The sequence below is a fragment of the Neospora caninum genome, chromosome IX, assembly GCF_000208865.1.
Source record: "Neospora caninum Liverpool complete genome, chromosome IX".
Classification (NCBI taxonomy): domain Eukaryota; phylum Apicomplexa; class Conoidasida; order Eucoccidiorida; family Sarcocystidae; genus Neospora; species Neospora caninum.
Genome location: NC_018390.1, coordinates 3,576,263 through 3,592,729, shown reverse-complemented (window position 1 = coordinate 3,592,729; position 16,467 = coordinate 3,576,263). Strand labels below are relative to the sequence as shown.

At 53.5% G+C, this 16,467-nt stretch overlaps 2 protein-coding genes across 2 annotated transcripts; both read right to left on the bottom strand.

The window, feature by feature from the left end:
* Positions 1–672: 672 nt before the first annotated feature.
* Positions 673–1,435, bottom strand: NCLIV_042800 (mnd1 family protein, related; the record flags this gene model as incomplete). Its single annotated transcript, XM_003881197.1, has 5 exons — positions 673–864; positions 922–997; positions 1,065–1,118; positions 1,172–1,241; positions 1,297–1,435. The coding sequence occupies 5 exons, from the start codon at positions 1,433–1,435 to the stop codon at positions 673–675; spliced, it is 531 nt and encodes a 176-aa protein (XP_003881246.1).
* A 6,609-nt stretch (positions 1,436–8,044) lies between these two features.
* On the bottom strand, positions 8,045–11,727 carry NCLIV_042790 (putative 2OG-Fe(II) oxygenase family protein; the record flags this gene model as incomplete). The annotated part of the gene is made up of 3 exons (XM_003881196.1): positions 8,045–9,078; positions 9,382–9,610; positions 10,171–11,727. 3 exons carry the CDS (start codon positions 11,725–11,727, stop codon positions 8,045–8,047), a joined length of 2,820 nt encoding a protein of 939 aa, XP_003881245.1.
* Between the last annotated feature and the right edge of the window lie 4,740 nt (positions 11,728–16,467).

The following is a 16,467-nucleotide window of genomic DNA, read 5'->3' as shown; positions in this document are numbered from 1 at the left end:
GTGTGAGTGGCAGCTACGCACTGTCGAGGATTTTCATGAAAGACCTGGAGGAGGTAGTGTGTTGCTGTCCGCTTGCCATGCTCAAGAGGTGTGCACCAGTCCCGAGTGTATATGGCTTCAAAACCTAAACTGCGTGATCTTGTCGATCCGCCCTCCACCTCCCGAAACTCGACTCCACAGCACGCCAGTTTTACAGCCGCGCACGTCCAGTTCCCTCGACTGTCTGCATTCGTCCCTCACTCATCACCTCTGTGGGGTGTACGCCTCACTTGCCACAAACACTTATGGTGCTAAGAGGTTTGTCGCGGCGCTGTAGGAAAGTGCTGGTCGGAATGTTGCCGGGGTTTTCAAGCAGTTGTCCCCATGCGAGGCACCTCCGGCGCAGCTAGCAATGTATACGTGTCGACAAAATGGTATATCAGCAGTAGTCCCGAACGAAGCTCCTTAAAGCGAAAAATTAGTGCTGGCACTTTTCCGTCAGAGGTCGAACTTTCTCATGTCGTCGATATCAGGTGGGCTGAAGATTTTGTTGCGTATAAACGATGAGGCGACCGTGTACAGTCTCGTCATGACTAACATGCCACATCGTCTGTCGACCTCCTCTGCGGACACTCCGAAGCTCTGCTTCATAAATTGCCCTGAAACACAAGAACAATACCTCAAAGGCGTCCGTCACCCTCTAGTCCCATAGTGCTCACTAAGACAGCATATATTGTCAGTCCACCGGACCAGCGCGTCCCGTGCGTAGGCATTCTCCTGTATCATCGTCTGAATTTTTCCTGGGTCGTTAGCTGCCGCCTCAGACACATGCTTTTTGAGCTCGGACAACTGCCGTGATAACTCTTCCGCTCTGAGGACTTCTTCCTGGCCGCCGGGAACGTTGATAGAGATGCGAAAGAGAACTGCGACATGCACACTTACTGGAGAAGCGTTCCTCATATCAGTAGCCTTTTGCTTCAGAGAGTTCAAGGCACACTCCACACTTGCTTTCTGCTTCCTAGACGCAGTGGTGAGACGCTGATGACGATGCTGATGGCTAGATCAGAACGATTCTTCGTGCTCACATCAGTTTCTCCAACGTCAACTGCCTCTGCGCCGTGGCTTCGCTCTTCAACTCCCTGACCCGTCACAGTGTTAGATTGCGCGGCATAACAGTTGAGGAGCATCTGACCAGAAAACGGAGGAAGATCCTATTTTGTCTGTCTTGATCAGATTTTCGTCAAGCAGCATTTTTATGGCATCTGCACCAGGCCAGTAATGTGTTAGATCGAGATATGTGCCTGTAGACGGGAGTACCTTTCGCTTGCATGGATCTATAACCTGCTTTTTCAGCCATCTTTTCTAATTCCTTCGAGCCATAAAAGGACTGCGACTCCAGTACAAGCTCATGGAATTTGCGGAGGCGGTCCTCCGCAGTCTGTTTAGACTTTGCCATCAGCAAGGAGTTCCACAGCAAGTTGCACCTAAGAAGAACAGAATTTCTAAGCTTGAATCGGCTTGGTCTCCGTCTTATGGGCACCCGGTATTGGTAACCAGTAAACATGTGTGACCAGTAACAATTGAGCAGCAAAAAGCCATAGGAAGTTCACCGTACGTACACCGTGTCTGTGAATACGCGCTGGCGCGCGTGCAGCCGCAGAGGCAACTAACTTTCTTTTGATGGTTCTTCCTTACCCTCCCTGGCTCTCACAACATTCCTTGCCTCCTTAAAACAAAGGCCACTGACCCCTTATCGGATCTTGAGGAGCGATCATTATCCTAATCACGCGTTTGAAAGGTTCAAGTCTCACAATCAGATGATCAGGCACGATCCGAGGTGAGTATTACTCACGAAAGCAATTCCTTAGAATACTCCAGGAGAGGCATCTACACGGCTTCCTCCTTGTTCTGTTTTTTGAAAGTGTGAGGGAGTTCGCCACTGTAATGCCTGGTCCGGGGTGCTCTGTGTGTGAAAGGCTGACTCAGAAGCCCTGTCTATCGAGACGGTGCACGAACCATCGTTCATGCTTCCGAATGTGAAGTGTTTCGAGCCTTACAAAAGCGCCACCTAATTCACAAGTCAGATGTGCGAAGGTTCTGTGTGTCATCTCGCAGCAGCCCAGTGTCTGTGTGAGGTAAGCAGCTGCAGTAACAGACCACGAGAACGCGTTCGCCGAGCCAAGATGCCGAATATCTCCAAAGGTCTGATGCGTCTACTTGGCATACTGCAGGGCTAGTACGGCATTGAGCATAAGATGCGGCTTGACTGGTCACGAACGTTCGGGAATATCGTTACATTAGTCCGGTTGAGTGTACGTCGGCAGCGTTCTTTCACCCTCGATTAAGACTCATCCGCTCCTTCACCTTTTCGCTGGCTCCTGACCTTGTACATCGGACGTGGCTTACGTATCGTTTGATGCTGATGCTGGAGAACGGATTTCCTTCCCCCCTCGTGAATTTACCAGTGCAGAGCTCAGGATTCGTTTTGGCATGCAGCCCCATGAGGGACACTGCTTTCGCAGACTGTGACTCGGTTGGGTACGGCACTTTGGGGGACACAGTAGCGCTGCTTGGTAGGTAGCTTTCATGTGGATCCGTAAAGTGTTTTATGCCTTTCCGAACCCTCCTGACACCCTATTGCTACCCCGTTTCTGCTACCGAACATTTTAGAAGTGTGCGACAATGACCCGGACACGGAGAGGCCGAACACCGAAGCACTGTCGATGAACCCTCGAAAGCACAGATCACATTGAGACGAAACGTATGCTAGAGTCCGGTTGGCTCGGGACAAGAGCCTGACGACAATGGATCGCCTCAAGTACCCTACAAAAAAACGTACTTGCTGGGATTTAACGAGACGGCAAATAAGTACAAGCAAGAAGACTTCTAAAAGCACTGCTATGAGAGATGCATTGCAATGGTGAGCTTGCCGTTCTAAGCAACTTCTGTTGACCGGCCGGTTTCGTCAAGCAATATTACGAATTTTAAAACCTGGAGAGCTCCAGTGGTCCTTGCACTCTTGGGCTGAACTGCGACACATCTCAACTGAGTTTTCTAAGGGCGCCGTGCAGTTGTTCCGCAGCAGATCGTTGTTGTGTGATGTTCCCACATGAGCATTTAGGTGCCTCGAGCCATCTGGCGATCCGTCGAACTGGACGACGGAGACACACGAACAGTATCGAGGATACATTTGGGCTCCTTCGGCTCTCAGTGCCAGAGCACGTGTTCAGCTAACCGAAGCGTCAGCGCAAGATGAGAGTGCAGGAAAGTGGATGGCTACCCGAGACATGCCGGCTCCAAATAACACGGCAGCGCTACTACGACAGTGTAACTCCGACACCGTTGCGTGTAGCAAGTTGGATTGCCCGGTAACTCAGGTATCTCGCCGCACATCACGTGTGCGTGTCATGATGTAACACTGAGCTGTCCAGGTTTATTCGGTTTTAGATCCTTGATTCATGTAGCCCGAACAAATGTTCTTACCTTGTGTGTTTGCTTGCACCAAAACCATGGGCACACGCCCCGCCTCCCGAGAGCGACGACGCAGACTGCGATAAGCGTTCTGAGGTTCCGCCAGCACAGCGAACCTTATCTGTTAGCCGCTCATTTGGAGTTTCTACAGGAGTTTCAGCAATGCCCCCATCCTTATTGCGAGAGCTTACTGGTTAGCGACGGCTGCGATGAATGCCAGTCACCGGGACCATCTGGGTACCATGCTGAATACCATCCACCAGGTAACGAGCATTAGAAAGATACGGGGTTTAGGACCAGAGTCTGCTATGATGCTTTCTTCGCATTTTCTGCCTATCAATGTGCCCATGGCCGTTTAGGTGTGCTCTCCCTCACCCAGATGTTTAGCGAATCTCGAGTTGTGGACGTGCTCCGGGCTCTCCGTTATTTGTACGGCTTACTGTTCAGATGTCACAACGGAATTTTGCAGAATGGCTGAAAGAGATACAGTGAAGTCAGACCAGGAGTGCCAGGAGCAATTAGGATCAAGCGACACTTTCTTGGTGCTCACGGCAAAAGCTCAGTCTACAGCTCAGGATACTCCTGCTCGGCCAGGCACACCGCGCGCTAGGCAGCCGGGGCGACGGGGGCACTCCTCGGGGATTCGAGGTATATGACCACACGCAAATCAAATAGAAGCCAAGGCTGACCGGCTCGCAGAAAAAAGCGAGTATTGACAAAAGGCAGCTAGTGCCCTCCCACGTACTCAGTTCTCACCCCACGCATTATGTCAGTGGTCCAACAGCGGTGAGACTAGCTCGACGAGGGCTTTGCATCGCTGCATTGCTTTCTTGGGTGTTCTGAGCCTGTACAGCAGACCGAGGACCAGACAGCATCGTAGCGAAAAGCATGGTGCCACAAGTGAACAAAAGACCGTACCTCCGGAGTCGGAGCTCTTGCGGACGAAAGAGTAACGATGTCCTTGTTCAGAGAGTAGGAGGAGGCTACCAACTCTACACACCAGCCCAATGGAGCGGCTTTAGGTTGAAGGAGTCATCAACAATGACACCGGTATGATCTCCGATCAGCGACCGATAGCCTTTTCGCGTTCTATCATAGCCAGAGCTAGCTGACACCAGAAGAAGCCAAGCACAGGCACAGCGTTCAGTGAGCTGTCTGCATTTACACGTGTTTATCCCTCTTTACAGACATTCACCATGCACCGTAAGAAACTGCCCGTGAGGCAGCCTGGTTTGTTCAAGCCAGCAATTCACGCACAGTCATCGAATATAGATAGCTTTCCGAGGGCCGTTCCTTAAGACAAAATGTGGATAAGGAACGTGTTGTTTCAATACCCATTCCTCAACAAGCTAGAAGACCTGTTCCCTTCTGCCTTTTGTTGCAGCCTGACTTGGCGCGGCACAAGGGCACTCAGACAGCAAGTTCGGTTGAGGTCCACATATCAAGCATGGGACACGATGGAACCGACAATCCGTCAGCGATCTCTTCATTACCTTCTGCAGCTGTGGAACAGACGTTGGGAGATATCGAGCCCGTTGCACCCCCGTGTAAATACGCAAGAGAACAGCTTTATCACCAAATTGAAACCGACGCTTTCCCGGGTTTTCCGCTTCCGACTTCGACGAAAGCAAGAGGGCTGGTTACACCGTTGCATTGCATCATTGATAACCGAGGTTCCCCCACGTATTACAGCCGCAACACACCTGGTTGCTGTGGTAGGCCACTACCATGTTCGTATTGCATGGCTAAAGACAAGGTGGAGATTCCAGCTCATCTCATCTTGACCAGCCCCCGGACTGAAAGACCACAGTCAGATTTCTCTCACCAACGCAGAACGACTGCTTTTCGTCGGCCGCATTCTGCCAGTTGTCACGCGCGGTGTGTGGGAACCGCGGCGGTCATTGACTGTGATACCCCTCGCAATCGACGTCGGCCCGTCCCTTCAAGCTCTGGAGCATCGATGATCTGGTACAGAGCCCGTGAACCCGGTAAACTCAGCGCTATGCAAACAGCGGTAGCAGCATATCCACGGCGCGGTTCGCACCGTCATCGAGTTCCTTCAATGTGGAGTAGCATTCAAAACCAGCCACATTTTTACGCGATTGAGGACGGAACCGTCGTTCCCTACTCGGCCATGAACTCTACAAGGCCAGAGTAAGCGTCATCTAGTAGAACCTAAAAATCCCTGCAAAACACCGATACGTTTTAGGTGGCCACTTCAGGGGGATTCACCTTCGCACTGTCTCGTAAACTGCTGGTTCGCTCGTAATCAGGCCGGTGTTCTGTCTGGCGAAGCGGTTTTCGGTACTCCATTTTAGCATCTGGAGAGTGCAAATTTGGCCGACACGGCCTGCCACTCACGGCATTACGAAGCTTTGTAGTGTGACAATCTGTTTAAACTCAAGGCATTTTCGATCGAGCACGTTTGCGTAACTCTCAGTAAGCCATTAATAGCGAACGCTTGAAGTTGGATTCCCGTTGCCTGTCTTGTCTGATGTGAGGCAGTAGTCGACCTAAGTAGCTATCCGGTGTAAGAATAGAATTGCATCTAGGGTATCCCGTTGACAAGAAATAGGTTTTATCTGTTTGTCGTAGGTTTGTTGCCTTATACACACGGAATACTCTTTGCTGCCTGTCCAGGAGGAAAAGCCTACAGGATTAATGAAATACAGGCATCACCGATGCTTGCGTAGTTGATGTCTTTAGTTTACAACACGGTAAAGCTTGACTAGCGAGGATGCGTTACCGTCGATGTTCGCTTCTTTGCAGTTCCTGCTTCTCTGACGCCCCTCATTGCTGCCGCCGTCCAACCGCAAAAAGCGTCATTCCGCGAACACTGGCAAAGCAAGACCGATGGAAGCCGGCATTTTCAGCAGCCACTTCCCCATGTCTGCTTCGTCGTTCTGTCTACTAGGATTGTACATTCTTCGGCTTCTACAATGGCAACTGAGATCCATTTACAACAGTCTCTGATTGCTATATTCCGTTGACCCCACCGAATCTGCGGAAGCTACCTTTTCCCTTCGGCCAGGTTTCCACTCCATTCTTCACGGTGTCTCTTTGCTGTGATACTATTAGTCTTACGCTTCACATGCTGATTCATGTACCTGCATTTTTCTTTCGTGTATTCCAAATCCAGTTGTCCGACTTAGACGAAGACGCTGCTGCGAAAAGCGCGTTTCCCAGTGGCAATGACCATCGCCTCCTACGTCGATGCCATCCTTTCTAATGGGACTGACGTTTCTGAATTTTTTAGCGCGTAACACTTACACATTTGTTCGCCCGCGGGAAGGGCCGTGTCTGCAAAGCTAGGTTAGTCCGTTCTTCCCTACCAGGCGTTTTGGCTTTGAATCTCGGATCACACTTCAGCCCTGTGTTGTTTATATTCTCTGCCTTACGGTGAAAGCTATCGCTGATTCTGAAACGAAGTTATCGCAAACCGCGTCCCCAGCCAAATGCATTTAAGGTGGTTTTGTGCCCGGCGTGCTTTCGCCGTTTGTCAATCGAATACAGTCTCGCCAGTGTGTCTTGAATCGAATCAAAGTGCACAATGTGCACTTTCCATAGTGTGTTTCCTTGTCTTCAATTCGTCAGCAACTGATGCCTTTTCGCTCGTGGAAATTCCTCTCTGCAGACGCGCCTGCGTCTATGGTACCAGTACCTATCTGCTGCCGGCACACACCCCGCTCTCCCCCCTTGGCTTCTCGGGACAAAGCGCCCCAGTCAAGCATATTGTTTCATATTCTGCGCCCGACAAGTTTCCTCCCCTGTTCGGTACCCATTAATCCCAGCGACTGCTCTTCGAAAAGCGTCTCTGGCAGACACTCCTCTTTTTACGTAAGTTCACGGGAAAGACTTTACGCTCCTCTGAACAATGTTTACAAACCGGAGAACACAAGTCTATGGCGCAAATAGGTAAATGCGTTGCGTCTAACAGAACCTTTGACGAACGCCACACAGATGTGCACGTATCCCTGCGCTCCACCTGGCATCTAGTAGCATTCCGTTTTCCATTCTTGTTCTCATTTACACCGACCTTTACTCCAGCGGATCCTTGTAACTCTCGGGACTGGAGTGTTCTATTGACCACAAAGTTCGAAGGTCTTGATACATCACATACTAGATAACAGTTGCCCGACATCCACACAACTACTATAAAAGGGGAAATCTGACTCTAAAACCACAAAACAGCTACACGAGGGCATGTTCACGCGCTTCCAGTGACAATGCACACGGACAACACAACAAATTTCCGTATCTTATGCAGAAAAAAACACACGGTGCGCCTCCACCTTGAAGCGCACAGCCGACGCCGTTGTGGGAGCTTCATCGCGCCAGTTAATCTCTCAGGCTTCCGGCCACTTCTCCGCCCTCCTTGAAACGTCGCGATAATACATACTACTTTAAAAGGAAAAACAATAACCTGCCTGCAGTAGAGAAAAAATCATTGCCTTTGTCCTCGCAGTGTTCACAGCATCACCCCATCACAACTGAGCACCCGCGTCATTGTGCCATCATGAAAGGATGCGTTTTCCCCAGACACCACACGCATCTACTCTCTTTTGGGCACCACCTCAACCTCATACAGCAGGGGTCAGTGGTGCAGTCCTCCGGCAAACGGCGAGGCAGGGGGTTTCATGGTTTGCATTGCTTCCATGATCAAATATTTCCCCACGCCATCATCGAGTTGCTCTTTCGTCAGCGGCTTCAACTGCGGCACTCCGTTTGGGCCGAAAACCATCACGAAGGCGGGGGCACTCGAGAAAAAGTTCGCTCCCGCATTCCCTCCCATCCCTCCCACCGTAGCTCCCTTCTGCCCGAGGAAATTCGCTCCTGCAACCCCACCCGTCGCTCCGCCCAGATGGCCGTAGCCTGGCATGTGGGATGGCAGCCCTGCCGTACCGTGGCGTAGCTGCTGGGCATGCACCGCATGCGGTGACGATGACTGAGGAACTTGCCGACGTCCTGCCTGGCACGCGGGCATTTGAAGCGTTGTGTGTGGACCGTGAGTCGCTCCACTTGACGCACAGCCCAGGACGCTCCCATTCACACCCTGAACGCCACTTGCAGCCGCGGCTTGGGTGTTCTGCGCTGCAAACACGGCACGCCCTGCGCCAGGGATAGCAGTGCTCTGGTGGGGATTAACAGAGGAAAGCCCGCTCATCTGGCTATTCGCAGGCAGTACCTGAGAAGCATCCGAGCGAGAGACACGCCTGGTGTGGCGCTCCACATTCGAACTCTGGCCCGAATGGCTCGCCAGGGGAGCCGCTCCGGATGGTACAAGATGCGGACGTGCGAGGCGCGGATCCAAAGAAGCGGCCGGGGTGAGTGGACGGGGAAGGCCAGAGAGAGACGCCGCGACGCCTTTCTCCGACCTGTGCAACTGCTGAGGGTTGCCATTCGCTGGAACCGCTTTCGGCGCCGACGCAACTCGCACAGGACGTTCATTGAAGAAACAGTTGACCACATACTTTCTTCCCGCCACCGGGGGCAACGCTGCGTGAAGGACACGGGGATCGATTTGGTTCGTTGTCTCGAATACATTCCGCCACATCACTCCGCTTCCCTTGACTGGCGAAAGCTTCAGACCGAGATGGGGGAACTCGGTCTCGCCTCCCTCAGCCACATCTGCAAACGCACACGCACGGACAGTCCAAAACGCTTTGAATCACACGAAAGCAGAGAAGCTGCGACTGCGCTCTTGTACTTGATGCGCACCTCTCAACCGCCACCCAAAACGCAAAACACGACTGTACCCGCTCCTGTACGCTGTGCCAATCCTTGATGCCGCCCCTGGTCTCCTCACGAATACAGACGGAGAAACACCTCCCTCTCCGCATATATATATATATATATATATACCAAAGACAATTAAATATCAGAACGCACTCTGTGGGAGTAAACTGCCTACGGGTCTTCCACCCAACTTACCATTTAGGTACAGCAGAATCGTTGTGCGGCGGAACTGACCATCGTGGTGCTCCCTAAAGAACTCTCCTTCCTCGTACTTGACTACCACAAGGGGCTCGAGATGACTAACGGGCATCTCGGCAAAGGCAGCCACGATGCTTTCTAGGCGTTCGACCTCCGGTGTTTCCCCAGGGGAAAGGCGCACCGACATGCTTGTCCGTGACAGGCTGTCCCCTGAAGAGTAGCTTTCCTGCAAAGGCAAAACGCGCAGGCACACTGCGCATCTTCACCCAAAACTGACGGAAGAAGCATTCTTTCACAAAAGAGACCCAGCAAAGCCGGCCCGAACGCAACACAGATTGTGGGCTTTTACGACTCACAAAAAAAATATCTTAGCCCAAACGCCTCCGTTTTTCACCACGAAGGCCCGGAAAAGTCTGCCCGTCTGGCGCACTGAAACGCCCACTGGCGTCGCTCCGCTCACGGGACCCTAGAACTGGAGACGGAGTTGCGTGGTTTTCGTCAGACACCAAAACAAGTTGTGGATGCCTCCGGTTTCCGCGAAGCCTCTTCGTGCTAGAAAGTGCCAGGCGAGTCAAAAAAGACACGTCCTTGGCTGCGTTAAACCCGCACGGATTCGAGCCAAGGCGGGAGGGAGACGATGGCGATGCGTCGTTTGTGCTGTCATTTGGTAGCGTCACGCCTGACTGACTGAGAAACGGGAACAGAGTGAACCCACTTGAGCCCGCACCCACAAGGGTGTTGGTGCGATGACAGCGAATGGTTACGGAGGCTGCATGCTTCACTCACCGACAGAGCATGCATGGGGCCGCGACTCGTCTTGCTACGCTCCCAGCGGCCTTCGCAAATGGAGATCACTTTGTCGCATGACGCAGGTGAGAGGAGATCGGGCAGGACAAACACGTCGGGACTCTCGTGAATCATGAGTTTGTGGACTACGCGTTCTTTGACTTGGCTCGTTTCCGGATTGAATTCGACAACCTTTTTACAGCCGGTCAAGACGCCCTCGGGATAGGATTGCCCAAACTGGAGCAAAACGTGGTTGTCCTCATAGAGCATCGGTCCTGCGTCCTGCCTGGCTCCTCCCTCGGGGCCCCGGCCGTTCCCTGCACCCGCGACACCGTTCGGGGGGTTGGCGGCGAGTCCAGAAAGTCCTCGAACTCCTGCGGCCTCGCCCTTCACTCCCTCGCCTGTCTCGTTTTCCTGGCTCACGCGTCTCGAGCCCCGCGCCCCACTTGGGGACTGTTTTTGCTCCTGTGCAACGACCCCTGCAGGGGAAGCCCGGTGAGCGGCCGAGGGCGCCGCCGTCGCACCCGCTACCCCAGGCGCGTGGTTGCCCGTTTTCCCATTCGCCACTCCACTTTCCGCCGACGGCGACTGGGCCGCTGTCTGCTGTCCAGCGCTCTGTCCGCCGTGCGCGGGTGTCGCACGCCCGGGACCGCCCACTCGAGACATTTCCCAGAGGTTTCCTGCCGCATCCACACACACGGGGCCTCCGCGAGGACCTTTCGTCGGAAGGCGACTTCCCTTCTCCACAGCGGGCCCAACACGCTTGTCGGTAAGGAGACAAGGCAGCTGGCTGCCGGAGGGGCTATTCGCCTGCTGAACCAGTTGGCTGAAGGCGAGCGTTCCTCGAGACAGAGCGGACATCTCGGGGTGCATCGCGGTGCGTTCGCCTGTCGGACCGTGCTGCTGAAGCGCGAAGCTCCTACGAGACACGCGCCTTGACTCCCGTCCCTCTTGGGCAACCTGCTGGGCCGCTCGCACCGCAGAAGTCCCCGCGCGCTTCCAGGCGACGGCGTCCGCCTGTGATCCCGGCGATTCGGCAGCCGAGCTGAACCCAAAGAGCGACTTGATGGAGGGAATGAGGCCTCCCGCGAAAGAGCTGGCTTCCGTCCTCGCTTCCATCGCGGGGGTGATGCGCCGCGCCACCACCTTCGTAGAAGATTCGCACACTCGGGCGGCGCGGCTCGGGGCGAGGCGCACCGACCCGTCCAACGCCTTCAAGGAAACTGTGTTCCTTTGCGGGTTCGACAGCGCGCTGGCGGCAGCCGCGTGGACCGGAGACCGCGACTGCACGAAACGTTTCCCTGGCAGGCGCGGGCTCATGGGGCGGAGAGGCGGAGACCGCCCGACAACTTCAGTGTAAAGAGAGTCCTGCGGAGAAACAACTAGCGGAGAAAGAGCTGGCGAAGCCTGATAGAGACTTGCCAAGCCTGGGGAGGAGAGGGCAAACATGACCGGCGCGGCTTCTTCTCTGCCCCGCACCACGGCATATCGAGGCACGTGGGCGGAGGTAAAGAAGCCAGACTCCCGCCGAAACGCCGGCGAACCGGGACGCTCCATTTTTCTGCGCGGAAAAGAGCACGGTGCCTCGCGCAATCCGACGCCTCTCTTCGAGGGACAGCGAGGAAGGGGATTTGTCCAACTTTGCAGCTGCTAGGTACGCGGATTCGGCCGTGGCACACCGCGAGTCGGGATCTGAAAGCTACAACGTCTCTGGAAAGGAACCGTATCTGTACAACACAAACTTTACACCGCGCCTGCTGCAAACACGTGCGCAGCGGTCTACGGATGTGCAGCGTGGCAGCCGAGCGCCCTTCCAACCTTGCGGCGCGGTCTCGCTTTCCCGCGCCTCTAGAAGAGGAGAACCGCCGCTCTCTCTTCTCACGCAAGTGTGGGCAGAGCGTTGTCCTTCTACTGGTACAGGGAAAAGGAGGACCAAGGACACAAAGGCGGCTGCTTTTGACCCTCGCGGGTGGGGTGAGGGGGAGACACGACACACGCGAAAAAGCTGGCCGCCAGCCCTCTGCTACGCCCACGAGAGGGCCGTCCGAAAAGGTGACAACACGCGAACTTTGAGGCCCCAGACAAAAGCCCGTGATGACGGATCGCCACACAAAAAGACAAAGACAAAAGAACGAATGCGCGCGTGTTTGCCGTCACGCAAAAAGCATGTGCCCCAACACAACGGCATCGCGGCAGCTGGCGCTTCTCTGTTCGCCACTTTTGCGTGGCAGATGCAGCCAGGTCAAATCGTCGCCCACCCCGATACAAGAGAAACGAGCACTAGATTCAGATTAATCCAGTCGAAAAGACGCATGTCCTTCTGTACTATTGGTGTAAGGCATAGTCCGACCGACATAGTCCTCGCCTCTCTTGCGCTGGCGAGCCTTCCCACTGCGACGCATATCCTCTCTCCGGAGCGAATCGGGGTGAACCACTCTCCAGCGCGTTCTATAACCGCTTTTAGGCAGCTCTCGACGTCACAACGTCAAGGAGAATTTAAAAACCACGGACGGTGGCTCTCCCGGCAGCCCAAAAAAACCGATTCTAAGTTCCTCGCGACGGCGAATCTCCCAAGCTCACCTCCGTGTGGCGGGCGGTCGAAGCGGAGAAAAACCCCCCGCCTTCCTCCGGCGCGGCGGGCCCCGTCGCTCGGTCTCTCCGTTGACGTGGCAAAACGCGTTCTCTCGTGAAGGCGAGGAAAGCTCTGGAGTTGGTGCTTTTGCACACGTGGAAAAGCCCTTCCGTGCTACTGGAAAAAATTCCCGGAGCTGCAAAAAAACATGTGGAAGGCGGCTTCTCCGTCCCACGTGAGCAAAAAGCCACGCAATCGCCTGGCCGTCCGTCCACCCACTCCAGCGTTTTCAATGGCTAAAATAGTCTATTGTAGAACTCACGCTGCAAAGGATCTGCTCTAACTGGTAGAGAACAAACATCGGGAAGGCTGCGTTTGAGGAACGCAAGACCAGCCCCCAAGTCGCGGTGTGCCGCGAAACCACCAAGACGAGAGACACGCACAGCGCTACTTTACCCCACACGCGAGAACGCCCTTTTTGAGTTGGGAAATCGCCGTTGTGTGCATACGGCGTGTGCGCGACTGAATTTACAAGCACGATGCCCGTCCTTGCCGTCGAAATCGAGCGGCCATGCCTCGCTCTCGAGAATTCTCCAATACGGTAGCTCCAGCTGGTGTACTTTTTGAGGTTCCGGTCGTCTCGAGCAACGCGCCTCGTCGCGCTCGCCGCTGCAGTGACTTACGGAGGAGTTTTCCGCGTGCATTGGCTGCGGAATCGCGGCGTATCTAGGATAGCACGTTCTACGTGGGGAGAGCCCGTAGATGCTCGTGTTTGCCAAGCCTCGAAAATATGCACCTGAATCGCGAACTTTGTCGATTCGGAAAGCTTGCTCGGGTGCCTCAATCTCGAGGCTGCTGCCACAGATCGGCCGACGGCGAAAATCCACGGAAACGCGACGGGGAAATCTGGGGTGTACGAACACCCAAAACACAGAGCACCTGCGTCGGGTTTCCACTGGCTGGCTTTCCTGCGCCTGGAATAGGGGAAAAGTTCCGCGTTTCGCAGTACCGTGGCACCGGGATCTGCTCGCGAGACGGCCAGGAGCGCGTTTGCACGGCACTGATGCCCGCCGCCTCGATCCGGTGCAAGCATGCACGCTACAGTCGTGAGGAGTAATAGACACCTGTTTCCCGTTTTCTCCAACCCTGTGCTGCCTCCCATTTCCAAACCTTTCGAGACCGGTCCTGTCTGTACGGGCTGCCTCCAATAGAGAGAGGTTCGCCGCAGCACCCGCTACAAACGTTCAAAAAACGATCGCGGGCTGGGAAGGCTGCGGAGAGTTGCCCACAGAAGCCGCTTCTCGGAGACTTGATCCGCCTTTTGTGCGGTCTCTCACATTCGGTAAGCGAAACGTCTCCTGCACATGCTTCCAGCACTGCCGTCTGTGAGCGGTTGCGGTACCATCTCTCGAGGCGAGTCTGGAAACGCATGTCGGCGCCATGTGCAGGTGAAAAGCGCTTTTCGGCCGCCCGAGCGGCGAACGGTGTCGCCTCGTGGAACGAGCAGAGGGCGCTATGCTTCGTCATCTACGCAGCTGTGTCAAAAAATTTATGGCCGCTCACCCGCGTTTGCGAGGAAGTGTGCACCGACACAGCAAATATATCTGTATAGAGACAGTTGTCAAGTTTATGCAACTTTCACCCGGAGTTCGACAAAAAACAAATGACTCTGCGTTAGCAAACCAATCCGTAGACACACTGTGATACGAGCGCCCTTTAATCATGCAGTGGAGACCCAGGGCGTTGTCGTGAAGCGGACGTTGACTATCTCGCTCGCCTAAAGGGTGTGGACGAAAGCTCTCTCTCTGCATTCATCGAGAGGGAACCAGCACCGTACGCAAACCCGCGACCTTTCCGGCGTCGACCCGTCGCTTCCGCGGAGCGGCTCGACTCCGATTCGAATCTCTTTCCTCGTGAACGCTCTCGCCTGTTAACCTTCGTCCTTGACGAACTGCGCAACCGGGATGAACTGCGTACACGGCCCCTTGGACTACGCTCGCGTATGAAAACCTCCACAGAGTGCTTTCGTTCTCGCCTCCTGTCATCACCGCGACTGCGACTGCGTCTCCTGGAAAACAAAGCGTACGCATCTGATGCTGGGGAGCTTGTGAATTCTGACCACAAACAATCCTCCGTTCCAGTGCGTCTCTGTACAGACCTACACCCGTTCTGCACGCCTCCCCGTCTGGGTGTATCGAAACACGGCGTGGTGCAGACACACCCCCAAGCATGCATATGCATATGTATATGCATATGTATATGTATATGCACATGTATATGTATATATGTATATGCATATGCATATGTATATGTATATATGTATATGCATATGTATATATGTATATGCATATGTATATATGCATATGTATATGTACATATGTATATGCATATGTATATATGTATATGTATATGCATATGTATATGCATATGTATATGCATATGTATATGTATATGCATATGCATATGTATATGCATATGTATATGTATATGCACATGTATATGTATATATGTATATGCATATGCATATGTATATGTATATGTATATGTATATGCACATGTATATGTATATATGTATATGTATATGTATATATGTATATGTATATGCATATGTATATATGTATATGCATATGTATATATGTATATGTATATATGTATATATGTATATGCATATGTATATGCATATGCATATGTATATGTATATATGTATATGCATATGTATATGCATATGTATATATGTATATATATGTATATATCCACATATACGTAAATTTAGATCGGAGACAGAATACAGTTGCCGCCGAACACCCCGTTCTGGCAAGAGGCGCACTCGAAAAAGACATGGATGCACGACTGACTTCTCGGTCGGGAAACAAACTTCCGCAACCGGCCGCGGGGTGTTCTGGACATGCGAGGCTGTCAACCGCAGCCGACCTCCGTCAAACCATCGCTCCAGCGTCCAACGTGGAGACACACACTCGTCTCGAGCACGGTGGAGAGGCATCGCCACGAATGGTCCAGCGAGGTGAGCTTTTCTGTCTTACCTTGCTTCGCTCCTGCTGAGGTCTTCGCGGCCCCACCAGTGAGAGGAGTTGCGCGCGTCGAGCGGAGAGCTTCTGCCTTTTCTCGTGCTGCTCTTGCTGACGCGACCAACCGAAGGAAAACGGCGAGACAAAACGCGGGGAGACAAAACGCGAGGACTGGACCGCTTCCTGCCGTCGTTTGGCGCCCCACGGGCAGACGGTGAGGCTCGTGACGCGGATTCCGGCGGGCGAGGAGAAGGCACGTCTCGAAATCGGCTCAGCAAGCCGTGGGAGCGCCCGCCTCGCTCCGTAAGTCGCTTGCTCCATAGACTTCCTTCTTGGTCTTTCTCATCGGAAGCCTCCTTCGGACGCTCTTCTTTCCTGAAAGCCACCGTCCGCCACACACCAAAACCCACAGTCCTGCGGTCGAAGAGACCACAGCAGGAAACCGCTCTTACAGCGATCATCCTGTGTCTCTCCATCCCCTCTCGCTCTTGTATATAGTTACATGCAAGCATACAACTGCTCGCATGTGTCCACAACTGCACATAATTATATATATTTATCTATTCGTATTTCGATACAACTACGTGAGTGACTAGTTTGTTAAACTTGTACACATGCAAAGAGATCGGTCTGCACTATGGAGGAGAGCAACAGGCAGACTCGGGTGCCAAGATCCCGTGTCCCTTGCAGCCTCGTTTT